Source organism: Xenopus tropicalis, chromosome 4 (genome assembly GCF_000004195.4).
Source record: "Xenopus tropicalis strain Nigerian chromosome 4, UCB_Xtro_10.0, whole genome shotgun sequence".
Classification (NCBI taxonomy): Eukaryota; Metazoa; Chordata; class Amphibia; order Anura; family Pipidae; genus Xenopus; species Xenopus tropicalis.
Window position 1 is genome coordinate 47041329 of NC_030680.2, and position 18770 is coordinate 47060098.

At 41.2% G+C, this 18770-nt stretch overlaps 1 protein-coding gene across 2 annotated transcripts in view; it reads left to right on the forward strand.

Moving 5' to 3' along the window:
* The window catches only part of slc7a6 (solute carrier family 7 (amino acid transporter light chain, y+L system), member 6), a 46975-nt gene extending 29126 nt beyond the window's left edge, over positions 1-17849 (forward strand). Inside the window, 4 exon segments of one of the 2 annotated variants that reach the window (NM_001017197.2) lie at positions 2046-2142; positions 2768-2917; positions 3333-3516; positions 16863-17125. In NM_001017197.2, the coding sequence (NP_001017197.1) occupies positions 2046-2142; positions 2768-2917; positions 3333-3516; positions 16863-16969 (538 nt within the window). In that variant the 3' untranslated portion in view covers positions 16970-17125. 2 annotated transcript variants of the gene reach the window in all.
* The last annotated feature ends 921 nt before the right edge of the window (positions 17850-18770 follow it).

The window sequence follows — 18770 nt, forward strand, 5'->3', positions numbered from 1 at the left end:
TGGTAGTACTTTACTTATTTATTTATTATTTAAATAAATAATTTATTATTTACTTATTTATTTACTTGCAGACTGGTAGTACTGGTAGTATATTGCTAGTACTTGTTTTCCCTTTTATAACTTCCTCCTAAATAAAATATACCAGTAGGTAGTATGTTGACATTGCCAGGTGATGTGGATGTAGGATACCTCCTCTATAATACTTTCAAGAGAATTTAATTGTCCTGTGTTATTTAACAACTAATTATGCATACTGCTAGGCCCTAAATGTGAGGGTGATGGTACATGGGGAGATTTGTCACCTTCTATTAAATCTGTGCTACTGCCTGAATTTGCATCAGGAGGCAACAGATCTCCCCATGTGCCATCACCCAAAGATTGTATCTTCATGAAACAATGCATGTTTCTCTAACATGCAAACATTTCATTCTCAATTATAAAACAAACCAGCTGCACAAAAGTACAGGCATAAAGCAGATTGCATAATTTATCCCTGGCTGTTATACATTGCAGCCTGTTTTCTTTGAAATTGAGTTTAAAAGTTTCACAGCAGGTGCGCTGACAAGTATGATTAATTAGAACAGTCCTCTCAAGAAATGGTTATTTTATTACTTACTCAGCATAACCAACTAAAAATAACACAGCAGTCATTAAATTTAGTCAGTCAGAATAAAACCATACATAGTTACATAGTTACATAGGGTTGAAAAAAGACCAGTGTCCATCAAGTTCAACCCATCCAAGTAAACCCAGCACACCCAACCCACACCTACCAATCTATACACTCACATACATAAACTATAAATACAACCACTAGTACTAACTGTTGTTTTTGGCAGCACAGACAAAACTGTAGCAACTACAGATTAACCCTCTCTAACTAAAGTACCGTATATACTCGAGTATAAGCCGATCCGAATATAAGCCGAGGTACCTAATTTTACCTAAGAAAACTGGAAAAACGTATTGACTCGAGTATAAGCCCCTCAATTTCATCGACCAACCAACGACTATATTGCATGTAGTTTGAGTACACTCTTGATAAATACAGATGAGATGACATATCTGAATGTGCCTAGATACCCTACATGTAGCATTTGTCACTATCTCCATCTTTGCTATTGGAAGTGTGGGACCTAGGTGGAGGCAGGAGTTTAGGGGACCTACATAAATAGCAATTTCAATATATATGTTTATAGGTAAAACAGATCACATTCTGGACTTTCTTTGATGGACTTCAGCTGTGAGGCCCAGGAACATCTTGTTATGGATTCTGCTAATCAGCACCTAATAAACATGTCTCACTTACCACAAACATTTGAGCAAACCCTTAGCACACACGATTCTGCATTAGAATAAAGTACTTACGACAACGAATTTGAGGGCAACGCATCCCTTAACGGCTCGCTGTAACACCAGGGTACATTCCCACAGCTGTAAAGAGCGTGTGCCTGCCAATCCTACACTGCCCCCACAACTATCGTTCCACTTCATGGCAAGCGATTTTCGAGCTACAGGTTTGAAACCAAACTGACTGCTGACTACGTTTGCTATGCGCTTACAGTTCAGCACCATCTAGTGGCCGCAAAGCAATAGCACCAAGACGCCTCTTAGTTGCATCACGCTAAGCCGCGGGCCCTGCTGCTGTGGCAGCAGACTTTTATTCTACACGTCTTTAGCCTAGAGGGCGGAGAAAGGGTGTGCGGCGCAGCGATCAACTCGTCAGTTACGTAAAGGCTATCACAATGGAGTCGGACGGGTGGGTTAGTAGAAATCACGGAAGGAAGCTTTCACATATTGGTTATACCGTATATACCCGAGTATAAGCCGAGGGTCACTTTTTAAGCACATTTTTACGGTATCAAACCTATTTAAAAGAAATAGATGCTTACACATAATACTGTAATGACCACAGACAGTATAACTGAGAAATGTTATGCATGCTGCAACTTGTAGGCATACTTTACAAGTCAAATCAATTTTCCTGTAATAAAATGTTTTTGTGTTGACTTTCCTTGTTAACTGAAGTTAATGGTTTTATGCAGGCTGTTCTTTGTGGGTGCGAGGGAGGGACATCTGCCTGACATGCTGTGTTTGATCCATCAAGAGAGGTTTACTCCTGTGCCTGCACTGCTGTTTAATGTAAGAAAGTTTACACATAATGCTTGTAAATACATTCCACATGGCAGTGGGGAACTAGTCAAACTAAATGCCAGCTCGTGTAAAAATATAGCTATGCATTCTCAACTGGATGTTAACTGGCATTTGCATTGTTAGATATATGCATATAGAAATATGTACAGATCTGTCTTGAGATGAATTCATTGTTTTGGGTAAATTTGCCATTGATTTGTTGGTAGGCAAGCAATGTCTATTGAATAGCAATATTGTAAGCAATAATGGCAGCAAAATGACCAGGTAATTTTCAAGATCTCCAAAAGGCCATGAAAGAAATGGAGACTGGCAAGAGTTATTTTGGGCAAGGGGTCCTGGTTTAGCAACTACCAGAATGCTGCCATGCTGTGAAACCTAAAATCTACAGTTTTAAAAGTAGATATTATCTATTTATTTCTTCTAAGTACAATATTAATCATACTTTAATGCATGCACATAACATTTGTTCTTTGCATATTTTCATTTATCTATATAAACTAAGGATACCAATTAGTTTAGTTTGGCTTAGCTAAGGTATTTTATATAAACAGCATTGGTAGTTTTTTATTGTGGGCTCCTGGTTCATTATATTTATAGTATGCTCTTTACACAGTGTGTTGCTACCCTTATCTATTTGGCTGTGAAAGATGTCTTCCAGCTTATCAACTATTACAGTTTCAGCTATTGGTTCTTTGTTGGACTGTCTATAGCTGGTCAGATTTATCTGCGCATTAAAAAGCCTGAACTACCACGACCAGTCAAGGTGAGTGTTTGTTATTTGCACATTCAAGATTTCAGCTCTGTCTTTGTTCAGAAAATCTGGTCTTATTATAAAGCAAACACACACACAGGGTCATTTAGTAGATTTCCTGTAGTAGACTAATGTATGCCTGTTATTCCCTTTGTTATTGAACCACATATGAAAAACAGACAATGCATGGTTGAGTTGGGCTATCTATTTGGTTTATTTCATACTCCATGGGATTTGTGTCAGGATATAAACCTATTTTAGCAAGATATAAATATTAAGTCTTTGAATTTAAGAATAGAATTGTATTTTATTAAAAAAAAACAACCTTCATTTTACAGAAATTTACTTCTAAACTTATACATTTTAATGCTTTTCATCATTAACCTTTATATGCACAGTAAACCAACCTGTCCTTTATTTTTTACAGCTCAGCTTGTTTTACCCCATCGTATTTTGCCTGTGTACGGTCTTTCTGGTGATTGTTCCACTATACAGTGATACTGTGAATTCTCTTATCGGGATTGGCATAGCCTTGTCTGGGATTCCTGTCTACTTCATGGGAATCTATCTCCCTGAATCTAAAAGGCCTCCTTTCATCAGCAGGGTCTTAGGTAAGTAGAGCATAACACTTTTGCTTTTAAAGCCCAATATACACTGCTCAAAAAAATAAAGGGAACACAAAAATAAGACATCTTAGATCTGAATGAATGAAATATTCTCATTAAATACTTCATTCTTTACATAGTTGAATGTGCTGACAACACAAAAATTATCAATGGAAATCAAATTTATCAACCCATGGAGGTCTGGACTTGGAGTCACACTCAAATTTAAAGTGGGAAAAAAACACTAAAGGCTGATCCAACTTTGATGTTATGTCCTTAAACAAGTCAAAATGAGGCTCAGTAGTTTGTGTGGCCTCCACGTGCCTGTATGACCTCCCTACAACGCCTGGGCATGCTCCTGATGAGGTGGCAGATGGTCTCCTGAGGGATCTCCTCCCAGACCTGGACTAAAGCATCCACCAACTCCTGGACAGTCTGTGATGCAATGTGGTGTTGGTGGATGGAACAAGCATGTTCTCACAAGGGGTCTGAGGATCTCATCTCGTTACCTAATGGCAGTCAGGCTACCTCTGTCGAGCACATGGAGGGATGTGCGGCCCCCCAAAGAAATGCCACCCCACACCATTACTGACCCACTGCCAAACCGGTCATGCTGGAGGATGTTGCAGGCAGCAGAATGTTCTCCACGGCGTCTCCAGACTCGTCTGTCCACGTCTGTCACGTGCTCAGTGTGAACCTGCTCTACACAGATGTGTAGAGCACAGGGCGCCAATGGCGAATTTGACAATCTTAGTGTTCTCTGGCAAATGCCAAATGTCCTGCACGGTGTTGGGCTGTAAGCACAACCCCCACCTGTGGACGTCAGGCCCTCATACCACCCTCATGGAGTCTGTTTCTGACAGTTTGAGCAGACACATGCACATTTGTGGCCCGCTGGAGGTCATTTTGCAGGGCTCTGGCAGTGCTCCTCCTGTTCCTCCTTGCACAAAGGCGGGGGTAGAGGTCCTGCTGCTGGGTTGTTGCCCTCCTACGGCCTCCTCCACGTCTCCTGATGTACTGGCCTGTCTCCTGGTAGTGCCTCCATGCTCTGGACACTACTCTGACAGACACAGCTAACCTTCTTGCCACAGCTCACATTGATGTGCCATCATTGATGAGCCATTTGTGTGGGTGCATGCCCAGGCGTTGTAGGGAAGTCATACAGGCATGTGGCCACACACACTACTGAGCCTCATCAAAATTGGATCAGCCTGTTGTGTTTTTTTCCACTTTAATTTTGAGTGTGACTCCAAATCCAGACCTCCATGGGTTGATAAATTTGATTTCCATTGATAATTTTTGTGTGATTTTGTTGTCAGCACATTGAACTATGTAAAGAACGAAGTATTTAATAAGAATATTTCATTCATTCAGATCTAGGATGTCTTATTTTTGTGTTCCCTTTATTTTTTTGAGCAGTGTATATTGTGACATGCTGACTGCCTGTCTGTACATGTAGTTTTTGGGGGAAATTAGCTATGGTAGGCAGGTAAGCAGAGGATCTGGAGCATAGAGGCAGGGACACCAGTTCTTTAGGAAAAACACAGGTTTATTTAGGGCAAATTCTTCCCAACATAAAGCTCTCAGGGACAGTAACTTCCACTTCGGGTGATTCTCGCACTCGTGAACCCTCAGGCTTCACCTTAAGCCTGGTTGACACACCTGGTCACGGCTCTCTCTGCTCCTTGCAGTGACAAGTGGCACCCCCGGCCCCTCTGGGAGTTTCAAACACAGGCAGATAGCCTTCCTGCCCTGTGCCCTGCTTTGAGAGTGACTCGCTCTGAGTTAAGAACCAACCCCCACAGCTTTTTTTTTTGTTTTGTTTTGTTTTTTTGTTCAGGTAAGTTTTATTGCAAACAAATCACATCAATAAGTACAAACATTATACATTTGATAGTATTCAAAGAGATATTGCAAATTTTTACAGCGTTGTAGTCATATACATATAGTATATAAGAGTAATAAGTCTTGGGCTTGGAAGAGTACCTTAGCTAGGAATAGTTTTTTTATCGGTGCTTAGCTCTAGACCAGAGGTGATACCCAACAGGCATAGTTTGGGAGCGGGGATGATGTTTGTCGGTTACTAAGCCTATTTTATCAAGGATTTTTACCCAATAATTTTTCAGCAGGGGGCACAACCAGAGGACATGGAAATAGAGTGCCAGCATCCGTCTGGCATCTGAGGCATTGGGGAGATGTATCTGGATATATTTTATGTAGTTTCTCCGGGGTGTAGTATGCCCGGTGGATGAGGTATAATTGGAGCATCTCGTGCTTGCAATTAATAGAAATAAGATTAGGGGTTGCTAGCACCTCCTTACTTTGCTTATCTGCCAGGTACCCCAGGTCATCTTCCCATGCATCTCTACATTTCAAAACAGAATAGTCATAGCTAACATTAGTTATATATTTATATAGGTTAGAAATTTTGCACTCTATTAAGTGACAGTAGCAGGTCCTCAGAGGTGGCAAGAAGTGACCAACAGAACATCCGTTTGAGGGTCGTTTGTAGCCTGTGGTATAGTAACCATTGGGAGGTTGGTAGGGAGTAGTGTGTTTTAGGAACGAGAAGGGGTTCATTTCACCCTCCTCCCACACATCTTGGATGGCTATGATACCTGGGTCCAGCCACTGTTTGGAGGGGGCATTTCCGCCAGGTTGCCTAAGGTTTTGTTACACCACAGGGGGGTAGATGGGTCAATGGTACTAGAGCTAAGAAGTTTTCGAGCATCATCGTAGGCTTTCTTTACTGCTGCTATTATGGGGTTGGGAGGAGATTGTGATGGCTGGATCAGTACAACTTTTCATGGGGTAATGTAGGGGGGTATCCGGGTATGCCAAGTATTATATAGGGCGGAGCAGGGACCATCTTGAGTGTGGGAGCACATATGCGACAGTTGGATATCCAGGTACAGGATTTGGAAGTCTGGGAGGGCCATTACCCCTTTAGCTTTAGGCCTTTTTAAATGGGATGGGCTTAGACGAGAGCGGCCCTGCCCCCAGATAAATGCTGTCATGCTGGTGTCCAGTTATTTAAAGAGTGTTTTTGGGGGAACGAGTGGGGTGTGCCACAGATCATACATAATCTTAGGTTGAATTAATATTTTGATGAGTTGAATGCGACCTGATGGGCCTACAGGTATGTTGTTCCAGGCTGCAAATTTTGCACTTATCCAGTTAAGCATTGGGCCTAGGTTCAGGTCATAGTATGTGGGTAAGGGTAGTGATATTTCAACCCCTAAGTAGGTAAATTTACTATGGGGAGTGGACATATTGTGGGGTTGGTTCTAGTCTGTTGTGGGTCTACCAGGAAGAGCAATGATTTGGCTTGACTGACCTTTAGCCCTGATATAGAGCCAAATAATTCAGTGAGCTCTATTAGCTCGGTTAAAGATTGCCCTCTGTCCCTAAGGTAAATAAGGGTTTTGTCTGCGTATAGCTGCAGCTTGTCTATGCGATTTTGGGAAACCCAGCCTTGCATATTGGGATGCTGACGAACAGCTGCGGCAAACAGAGGGCAACCCTGTCGAGTACCTCTACATAGCATAAATGGGGGTGCGTTGTCAGACCCAACTCTAAGAGATGCAGTGGGGGATTTGTAGAGTAGCCTTACCAAGGCAGCGAATTTACTGCCAGACCCAAGCTTGTCTATTACCATACATAAGTAAGGCCAGGCCACTCAACCGTATCAAAGACCTTAGCAATGTCAAGGGCCGCAATGGCTTTCTCCCCTGTCTTTGCATGTGTGATAAATTTAGCAACAATCTCCTAATGTTCATTGCTGTTTTCCCAAGCGTCGGTTGGCCAGAATTTTAATGTCTGCTGTAAGTAGAGATATTGGCCCGTAAGATTCTGGTAAGGTTGGGTCCTTACCCGTTTTTGGAAGCAGAACTATGGCGACTTGGTACATAGAAGGAGGTAAGTGACCCTCTTTTAAAGCTTCATTATAGGTCTTTAAGAGAAGAGGTGCCAGGGTCTTGACGTGTTTTTTCCACAGGGAGGCCGTCTGCTTCTGCCACTTTACCAGCCGGGTAGGACTCAATCGCCTCTTGCACTTCTACTAGGGATATGTCAGTATCCAGAAATTTTCTGTACTCCACGCTAAGTTTCGGTAATGTGAGGGAGTCAAGAAAGATATCTATCGTATTTGTGTTTGAAGCGTCTAGATAGAGTTTAGAATAGAATTTTGTCAGCTCCTGCTGGATTGTGGGTGCGTCAGTCGTGAAGGAACCCTGCTCCGTTTTTAGTAGCGTGATAGCATGGGGGGGGGGGCAGGACTGCATCTTTACCAGATGAACCAACAGCTTTCCTGCCCTTTCACCGTATTTCAAAACGTTAAGTTTCATAAAGTTATATTGGGCTAGCGTTTTGTCCTTAATAAAGTCTCCATTTTTTTTCTGCGCTGTTTTTAGCTGGTTAAATTTATCTATGTGTGGATTTGCTGCTACTTCTGCTTTCAGTTCTAGAATATCAAACTCTAGTTGGTGCTGTACGTTTGTGGATTGCTTTTTAAAAGTAGTTATTTCTGAGTTAAAAAGGCCTCTAGTATATGTCTTTAAGGCGTCCAATAATGTCACTGTATTTGGCTAGGTATTTGGCTACTTGAACTCTGGGAAGTGCTACCTGGTTGACAAATGCCATATCTATTCTTGATAGCACTGTGTGCGACTGGGAGAAACAAGAATATTGCTTTGTAAGTGGGTGTAAGTGCCGCCACACCCTCGGTCAGGCCTGCTGAGCTAGTTAAACTTAGTATGTTGGTGGCTGTATCATGGGTAGTGCTGTTGCCCCTTCTCAGCTGATCTAGGTCAGGTTGCAATCACAGCTGCGTGGGGGTGTTTTGCTACAAAGCTGATGAGATGGATTAGGCAAGTGTCCTGGTAGGGGGGTGGAATATAGATATTTGCAATCACTACCTCCTGTGCTTGCAGGAAACCGTATATGAACACATATCTACCCCTGGGGTCCAGCTCCACCTTCCCCAGCCTAAAGGGGGTAATGAGGGTTGCAACCCCCAAGGAGTGAGTGGAGAATTGTGCATGATAATACCAACCAATCCATGGGCGTTAAGTGCCAGCATTTTTTTCCCCTGGAGGTGATTTTCTTGTAATAAGAATATGTTGGCCCCAGATTTTTTGAGAAAGTCTAGCACAAGCCTGAGCTTGATTTTGGTCATTTAGGCCCCGCACATTCCAGCTTAGTAGTTTAACCGTAGGGGGAACTAGGTGGGTTTAGCAGGATATCTTACGTGTAGATTGAGTATTATGTATTTATGTGGTACCTGGAAATATGGATGTGGGCTGTAGTACCTGAACTTTGCAATGCATATAACAAAAAAACCATAAACAGTTAAACATTCCCCGGGCACCGATCTGCACAGATCCCCAACTCCTGGCAGATATGATCCCTTAAACATATAACAATTTATGCTGAGTTCTTGTGGGTTTGTAAAGAAATGTGTAGTCCCATTCTCGATGACTCATAGACGTGCCGGGTAAAACATGGCATATTGGAGGACCAGATCACGTAGGCACCTTTTGCAATCAAAGAACCAAGACCTTAAATTTTGGAGACTTCTCAGCAGAAATCCAAAAGCAGAGTTTTTTGCATCTTGGAAGGTAAGCTGCTCCTTTCTGCGAGCCTGTGATAGTACCGTATCCCTGTCCCTCGCATTCAACATTCGCGCTATGAGAGGTCTAGCGGGTGCACCAGTGATAGGGGCCTTGGTTGGTATTCGGTAAGCGCGCTCCACCGTGAATGCTGTAGAGAAGGCCTCTCTACCAAACTTTTCTACCAGCCAGGTTTCTATAAATTTTTCCAGGGCACTGCCCTCTGAGCGCTCAGGAAAGCCAAGGAAGTGCAAGTAGCCTGTTTCAAGGTCGTCTGGCAGGGGGTTGCAGATATCCTCCATGGAGCTTACCCGGCGCTCCAGGAGCGATGTTGCTCAGCTTCTGGAAGTCCAGCTTTGGATAGATCGACTTTTATTTTATCTGTCTTGCAGCATATAATGGAGGTGCAGGAGTTCTTAGACGCTCTGATCTCAGTTAGCAGTTCAGTCATTGTAGGTTCTACCAGGGGAGAGTCAGCAGGGGGTTCGGTTTTCCCCGTGCGAAGTACTTGCTTTCCCCTCATGGTAGTGGCAGTGATGGTGGTTGCGTAGTAGCCTCCTCGCCACCATCTTTAATGAGCCGTAACAGGAGTATTTCTCGAGCTGCGATGCAGCTTCCGATGCACTTTTTTGGGCTTTGTTTGCCCAATTAGTACTCTTGGAGGGGCTCCCCCTTGTATTCTCAAGATTCCGTTCTGCACGTTTCTGAAGCGGATATTAACAGGATATTGTGGACCAGGACACTGAGCTTGCTTAAGGTGCGTCTGGTCACATGTAGTGCCAAGCCACAAACCCCACAGCCCTTTTATTTATTGCTTCACCTGCAGGCTTATCAGGCAGCTACCCCAGTTGGGCAGTTGAAAACACTAAATAGAGTACGGAATGGAGGACCTATCCTATTAACCCCCCCGGTTTTGCAGCATCTAATGCTGTTTTTATGTAAGCGGCTTGGGAAAAGCCGGATAGGTGACTATCCGGCTTTTCCCAAGCCGCTTACATAAAAACAGCATTAGATGCTGCAAAACCGGGCATTTTCCCTGGTGCTAACTGTATACCACCTCTAACACTAGTGGAAAACACAGCAAACAATGATCTTAATTATTGCATCTCTCACAATATATACTATATATATTTATATAGTACAGGTATGGGACCTGTTATCCAGAATGCTAGAGACCTGGGGTTTTCCGGATAAGGGATCTTTCCGTAATTTGGATCTCCATAGCTTAAGTCTGCTAACAATCATTCAAATATTGAATAAACCCAATAGGAATGTTTTGCCCCCAAAAGGATATACACAGTACTGTTTTATTATTACAGAGAAAAAGGAAATAATTTTTAAAAATTTGAATTATTTGCTTATAATGGAGTTTATCGGAGATGGCCTTTCCTTAATTCGGAACTTTCTGGGTAATGGGTTTCCGGATAAGGGATCCCATACCTGTAATAAGTATTAATTTTTGTTAGACTGGTTAAAAATCTCATTTATCATTTATAATTATTATATAATGCTTAATGCTGGGTATCCAGTGATTATTTACATTAAAGGAAACTTTCTGCTGAAATGCTTTAAAAATAGCATTGCAGCAATGACTTGGAGCAGATTGCCTCCATAATGACAGGCATAATGGATGGTCCACCAGCAGAAAAAAAAAACCACTCTTGACCATCCCTCCGATACTGACCTTCTTAAAACAGCTTGGCATACCTAAAGAAGCTGCATGGGATGGAAGGAGGCAAACCACCTGTTAATACACAGCTAGGCTGAATTGCAGCCCAGGTGTGGGATATTATTCTTAAACTGCTGGATAGAGAGGCTGAGAGTTGCAGGAAAACCAGTCTAAAACCAGTCTTACTGCTAGAGGAAACTATCTAAAGCCTGTACAATTTGCTTAAGGCGGGGGGGGGGGGAAATTCCTCTCTGATCCCAAGATGGCAATTAGACCAGTCCCTGGATCAACTTAGTACTAACCGCTATTTTATTTAATAACTCTATTTCCTGGCTAAAAAACCATCCAACCCCTTCTTGAAGCTATCTATTGTATCTGCCAGTACAACCATTTTAGGGAAAGAATTCCCTAAGAATACATCTTCACATCTCTCACTGTAAAAACCCATTACAAATATTAAGATGGGACCTCTTCTTCTAATAGTAATGGATAACCTCACATCTGCTGGAAGGACCAAATGGTAAATAAAGCATTAAGAGAGTAATTTATACAGTCCCTTTATATTACAGTTATCATATCTTTCATTAAGAGTCTCTTCTCTAGTCTAAACCTTCCAAAATGGGCAGTCTTTCTTCACGGCTGAGATTTTCCATAGCCTTAACCAGCCTAGTTATTACAAGATTTTTATCTTTTTACCAAATGCATAAGTTATTGTAATTGGTGGTTTGTTTATATAACTTCTGTGGCCATATAAGCAGAACAAATCCATGGCATTATTTTGCTAGGCAAAGATCAACCACATTTGCCATGACTCATAGAGGCAGATTTACTTAACTCAAATTTTTCTCTTTTTTTTAAAAAAAATAAAAACAAAAAAACATTTGATTAAATTCATTTCCACCAATGTCTAACACTGAAAAAGCATGTGCGTAAAAATCATGAAAACCGCATATTTTTCTACTTGTAGCAATTATAAACTCGACTTTTTCGTATTGTTGCACAAAAGCCAGCGTCAAAAATCCAAAAACCTCTAAAGATTCAAAGCAAAGAAGCTTCTACATGCTCTTGACAAGTTTTAGATGGAGTATTTTAGGATTCAGATAAACAGTTTTGTTTATATAGTTTGTATAGTAAATCTCGAAAGTCACTTTTTTCAGTGACTTTTAGCGCCAAATTTTTTTTAATTGGGAAAAAAAATCCAGCCATTATTAAATGGGCCCCCTTAATGTTAAAATCATGAGACTACTGCCTAGGAAAGCCTGTTCTCTTAAAGAAAGAGACTCTCCTTTTAAAAACAGAATTTGGGCAAATTCACACATGGCATTATGAGCGATTTAAATGCCTCAAAACCTTTTATTTTGCATTTCCAGAAAGCAATAAGAGAATGCATATATGTCAGTGGGGGAGGTTTCAGGTGCTTTAGTTCCATGTGTTTATGCTATAAATACACCCAAACATACCACACAGGCCTTAGACCTAAGAGGTCTGTTGTCTGTTTAATGTCTAGACTGAACTTGTGCTTCATGAGACAGGATCATTTCTCAATGTATACATAACCTTTTTTGTATGGCCTTTTATCCCATATTTAGAAGTTTTGTACTCAGGTAAGTTTTAGAATGTATGATCTGTCTGATAATGGATGATGGTAAACAGAAGGACTGAAGGAGAGAGTGACTGTATATAGTTTTTATGTTTGACATAGGACACTGAATTACTTTTTTTTACTTTCATGTCAAAGTAAAAACAGATCTCCACAAAGTGATCTAAATTAAAGGAGAATGCAAGTCAAAATTTAAAAAGCATACTGCCCAATAGTCCTCCTATTGTTTAGTAAAAACGCCACACTTTTGGCTCACCTAATCAAATATTTACTCAGTCACACTTACTTCACATTTTCTAGAACAGGCAGCCATCTCTAAAAAGGTATTCTCCCTTCCTTTCCCTCCTTGCTTCATACTGCACATGTGTTTCATTCCCTCCCCCCTCCCCTCTGCCAGATCCGCTTCTGATTGGCTGGTGGGCATGTGTAGCTCAGAACAGGAGACAGGATCAAGTTACACACATGCTCAGAGAATAGGAAGGCTGCCACTGGCAGCCTACAGGAAGGACAGGGAGATTTCAGTGATGTCACTGTAGTCTTCACACTGCTGTAGGCTGCCAGCACCATATCTCAGAGACGCAAGCAGGGATCTGGGAATTTAGATAAAAAGAGTGCCTTTCTTACTTTTAATTTATATTAACCTTTCATCCTGTCGTCCTTTAATTACGACAAAATGAATAACATAAATATACGCCCCCTTTAATTCAGTATTTTGTAGATCCATATTTTGAAATTATATCCTTGAGTCTATAATGATAGGGGTCTTAGTTTTGCAAATCTAAACAGTGCACAGCTGTGCAATAATCCTTTCTATTTCTTAATTGATTATTGATTGATTTAACTTTACTCAGTGATATTCAGTGACTTGGAAAAAAATAAGTTGGTGCGGTTGCAAGAATATTTTAATCAGCTTTTCACAGTACCATGGGGATAAAAGAACACTTAAAGGAGAACTAAAACCTATTCCCAGCCTGCTCCCCTGCAAGAGCAGAAGTCTTTGTGTGCTAACCTGCTATAAATCTTCAGTGCTGCATGCTGAGTGTAAGGCGCCATCTTCTGCCTGTCTTCTGCTCTTCTTCTCTCAGTGGTCAGTATAGATCTTGCATGAGCATGCACAGTTGAAGTTGATTCAGAATGTGGATTCAACTGCACATACTCCTCCAAGATCCATGCCAGTGGTCTAACAAGAGCATTAGAAGACACCTTTGAAATCCGCTGTGTAATTCTGCAAATTTATGGCAGGTCAGGACACAGAGACTTCTGATAAGATTAGATGCTGTGGGGAGGGAGCATGGATGGGGGTGAAATGGGGGCTAGTGTTTAATTCTCCTTTAAAGCAACACTATGGGGTATATTTTTCATGCTGTGTAAAAAGTGGAGTAAAACATTACCGGTGATGTCGCTCATAGCAGCCAATCAGATGCTTTGCTTTGGTTTTCTAACTGTTGAAATCTAATTGCTGATTGGTTGCCCTGGGCAACATCACTGGTAATGCTTCACTCTACTTTTACACAGCATGGTAACTATACCCTTAAAGGACATGTAAACCCCACACACAAAAATGTAATCAGTGAACAGCCTCTTTGAAATCTTTCCATACCTGCCACACTGGTTGTGCAGAGGTTAATAGTAAGGCTGCAACATCTCCTTAATCACTTATATTTCTGTCTCCTCCTGAAACCCACTCAGCCCCCACCCTCAGGAATTTGCTTTGGCTGTTGGCTTGTGGGCATGCTCAGTTGTTCTAAACTCAGATTACTAAACACGCCCCCAGTCTAGCAGCCAGTGAAGAGATGGCATTGCTGGTTCCCATAGAAACTCAGCTCTAGCTGTCTGCTTCAGTTTTTTTTCTCCTGAGCTCAGCTTTACCATTACAGTGCTCAAACAAAGCAGAACTTTTATCAAAGACAGTTCTGCCTGTGTGAGCCTGTATTCTTGATTAAATGTATGCTGAATAAGGGTCTGTGTGTATGTATGCTGAATAAGGGTCTGTGTGTGTATGCTGCTTGCATATTTAAATGTAACTGATTATTTATCAGAGGAAAAATGGCCACCAGGTGAAAGCTGCTATTTGCTTTAGGAAAATGTGATGGTGCTGGCAAACGGAGGGGATATATGCAGTACAAATGATGCTATTTGGGTGGGGGAGACTTGCCCAACTGATATATATTGTAGGCAAATGTAGGCTTTACATGTCCTTTAAGTGACTCACCACAATTTGGTTCATTACGAATTATACTGCCTCAATATATATTTAACAAAGGAACTGAGTTTTACCTGCAACTTGGTTGCTTTTGAGGTTAAAACCCCAAATGGTTGCCTCTTTATTGGCCCAATTGCCTACCTGACTGTAGCTGGAAAGAGTGGGAGCTACAATATGGAGCTGGCCACTGCTCCTGTATAAACAATGACAAAAAAGGGGAGGTTGTGCTCACCACTAAATTTGAAACCATTAGGCGGGGTGCAATGAGGCAATGTGACCATGAAAATTCTTATAGACAACAAGAGGTCCTCTGCACTCAAACAGGAATTGTCAGTCATTTCCAGTCTGGCCAGTCCTACACTTACTTTTAACTAATTAATTACGAATTCTACTGCTTTGATACACATTTAACAAGGGATCGAGTTTTACCTGCAACTTATATTGATGCAGTAGAATTCATAATGAATCCGTTAAGTGAGTGTAGGACTGGCCAGACGGGGGATGACTATTTAGCAACACTAATCTTCCCTCATACACTAAGGTGACCTGATTTTCATAGTGAAATCCGGGGACAGGGGAAAAATTTTAAAGCCACGCCCAATAAACCACACCCCATTTTACGGATATTTTAAAAGATATTTTGCAAAAACAGTGAAAGCCAATGAAACATAAGGGTTATGATGCATGCAAATTTCATTTATAATGCCCACAAAACTCATAAAAGGATGAATACGGTCGCAATTCCATGTATAATACAGAACTCATAGCAGGATGACTGAGGCAATTCCATGTATAATACCCCAGAACTCATAGCAGTGTGACAGTGCCAATTCCATGTATAATACCTGCTCTCAGAGGCAGCTCTGCCTTTTTCCTCTTTTTTGCTCTACTGGTGCACCCATTTTCCTGAACGGGCAGCACTGCTTCAGTGCTATATATACAGAAGGACCAGTCACACTCTAACTGCTGATACTCTCCTGTTGTTCATTCGGGGCAGGCTCATCAGACTACTGATAAGAGATATTTGGTGTTTGTTCTACATTGCTGAATTCTTGGTGGGCTACATGATTGATGCGAAAGCCTACAGAGTTTGCAAAGAACGAACAACCGGAGAGTGTCAGAAAACTTTTAGACATGTGTCTAAAATGTCCAGTGTTCGGCTTTGCCTGTCAATATTAACAACACTCGAGCGGCCAGCTTTAAAATTGTTCAGGAGGAGGTGGGGGGAGAGCGATCAAATACCTGGGTAGTCAGTACAGGTCTGCAACCTCAGCTAAGGATGACTGCTTCCTCCAGAAAGAACAGGGCAGGTCCTTAAAATAACACACCTCTGGTCAGGCACCATGCTAGCAGCCCTATAGAATGCTTGGTAGTGTAGTTCATTAGACCTGAGGCCGGGTTTGTTGAATTGTTAACCTTGGGGAAATTAGGAAACTTAAGCTGGCAAACGGGGACACTTTTCACGGGGACACTTTCCACGGAACAAGGGTCCTGAAACGGGGCTATATGGTCACCTTATCATACACTCACTAACCATTGGTTTTCACTTCTCACTCCGCACTCAGTGGTATATTTATCATGCTGTGTAAAAAGTGGAGTAAAGTATTACCAGTGATGTTGCCCAGGGTAACCAATCGGCAATTAGATTTCAACAGTTAGAAAACCAAAGCAAAGCATCTGATTGGCTGCTATGATCAACATTTCCGGTAATGTTTTACTACACTTTTTACACAGCATAATAAATACCCCTAACTGTCACTTTACACACCAGCATGAACTCAACGCTATGCTAGTTACCCCAACCACCCCAACCTTATGTGTCAGCTGCCCTTCCTTTTAGAATGTAAGCTTTTTTACGAGCAGGGCCCTCCACTAGTGTCTCCGATCATCATCCAAATCTAATTGTAAACAAATTTTTGTGAATAGTCTATATGTACGTTAACTGTTCTGTTTTTTGTACCTCTTGTACGCTTGACTACACACAGGTATTCTCGGTTTAACTAATTCTATGCCTTTGGGAAAAAATATGGCTATACTAGTGATGACTTAAATGGGGGTGTTTCAGTTATGCCATCAGTTGCTTTGACATAAGTCTGTGTCTGTTGATCAGTATAAAAAAATGAAATTCACAGATTCAATAATCTATAAAAATACAACATGAAAACTTCAGAGAGTGAGAATACAGAAAGAAATAGGCATTGTATATTACACATTATGAATTAAAGGAGCTGCTATAGCTTTATATTCATAACATGGGTTTCTGTTTTTCAGCTTTTCTCACACGGAGGACTCAGATGATTTTCAACTGTGTTCTGACAGAGATGGATCCTATAGATGAAAAGAAACAAAATCAAACTGAAAATAGAAAGGTGCAATGAATAAATGTAGATTCTCTTAAGCAGAATGAAAAGAGCTAGCTGCAAAAATAAGGTTCTTGGCTCTTGTTACGTCTCCCCAGATAAGCTCGGATTGGTACACACTCCTTTTCTCTCAAAATTTCATTACCATTTTGCCGAAAACAGAAAAAAAAAAAATCTTCCATGTGCTTAATCACAAAGCATTCTTCTTTTTTTTTTTTTTTTTTTATAAACCAAAGGCACTACCATTTCTACAAGACTGCAATCTGTTGCAACTCTTACCTATCCAATGAACAGTATTTACACTGGTGTTCTTTCAGTTCAGTTACTTGCCAAATGGTGGAATTCTATTATAACTATATTTGTGTTGCACAGAGTAAAATCTCAGTTTTGCCCTCAGTCACAGGAAAGAGTTCCTGTCAGCATTGTTTTGTGATGTTTTTAGTTTTGAAAAGGTTTTTATTTTAGAAGCTAAAATTCCAGTGAACTATCTATGCAAATTGTTTCAATTTAGAGCATTCTGTTCTAGCATATAATATTCCAACAGTATCTGTTGTTTAGAAGTTTTTTTTTCTGTTTTTTACTTACATTCTATTTGTTTAAAGTTTGTGAACAAATTCTAGGCAATATAGTCTAACTGGTGTTGAGGTACTGGTAAGCTCCAGGGCAAGTTTGCAACACTCCCTCAACTTAAAGAATGTACTGGCAGTTTAGGTTTCACAGCTACTGAAAGGGTGAAGTTTGTTCATACCTATATTATATATAATTTTTTTTTTTGGTGTGAATGTCGGTGCATAGTATCTGTGCTAAAAAAACACATTCTGTTGCCCCTTAGTTATTTGAATAGTTAATTTAGGGGAAGGCGCAACTTGCCTGCAATAAACTATGGATATGTGCCCAACATTCTCTCTACTTCCTTTTAGCCTTGTGTAAAATGTGTGTGTGGGTGGTATGTACATGTCCATGTACATGTCCATTTCATAAGGCATCTTAATGCCCACAACCCAATGAGGCTGGTAGGCACAGTCTCAAGTCCTTGCTTAATAGCAAGGACTTGAGTCTGTGCCTACCAGCCTCATTGGCCTTGAAGTGACCGTGAAATGATTTGGCTTTGTTTCAGTCCTAAATGTGTCCCTCTATATTATTTGCTATCAAACCATGGCAGTGGTTGTACCACTTCTAAATGCTTACATCTGTAATCATGCACAGTTAAATACGTATAACACACTAGGGAAAGACACCAAACTGCTTGTGAAATAACTTCTAATTGAACAGTGAGGGTCGTCTGTGGTGACCTTGCATTGTTGTAGCTGGACTCACTTTTTTTCTTTTTAAATAGTGGGTGGAGTGTTTTTGTCACTCCATAGTATATGATAGTGCAGTTTTGTATGCGCTTTACTACTAGGATTTTGCATTTGTCTGGCTGTTTTTCTTCTTTGAGGAAGTTGGGCATTAGTGATCTGCAGGCCAAGAAAAATTTGTCCCGAACCCGGCTTCTGGCCTGTATTTATAAACTCGCCATCACAAAAGGGGTAGGGTAAGGCGGGGCACATGCACGCCTATAAATTCAGAAGACACAGGTTGCAGTGTTAGGTCACGGGCAGGGAGAGCGAGCGGAAACGCTCAACCCAAACCTGCCCGCAAGTGGTGTACCGAGGTTGTCCCGAACCCACCCGGCCAGCGGGTATCGGGCCAGCCCACACATATCACTATTGGGCATAGCTGCATTCATCGTAAGAGTCCTGCTATATCCATATACTCAATAGCATATCAAATGAATACAGTTAGCTGAAAGCAAAGGGGTCAGAATAAAATAGTTTTC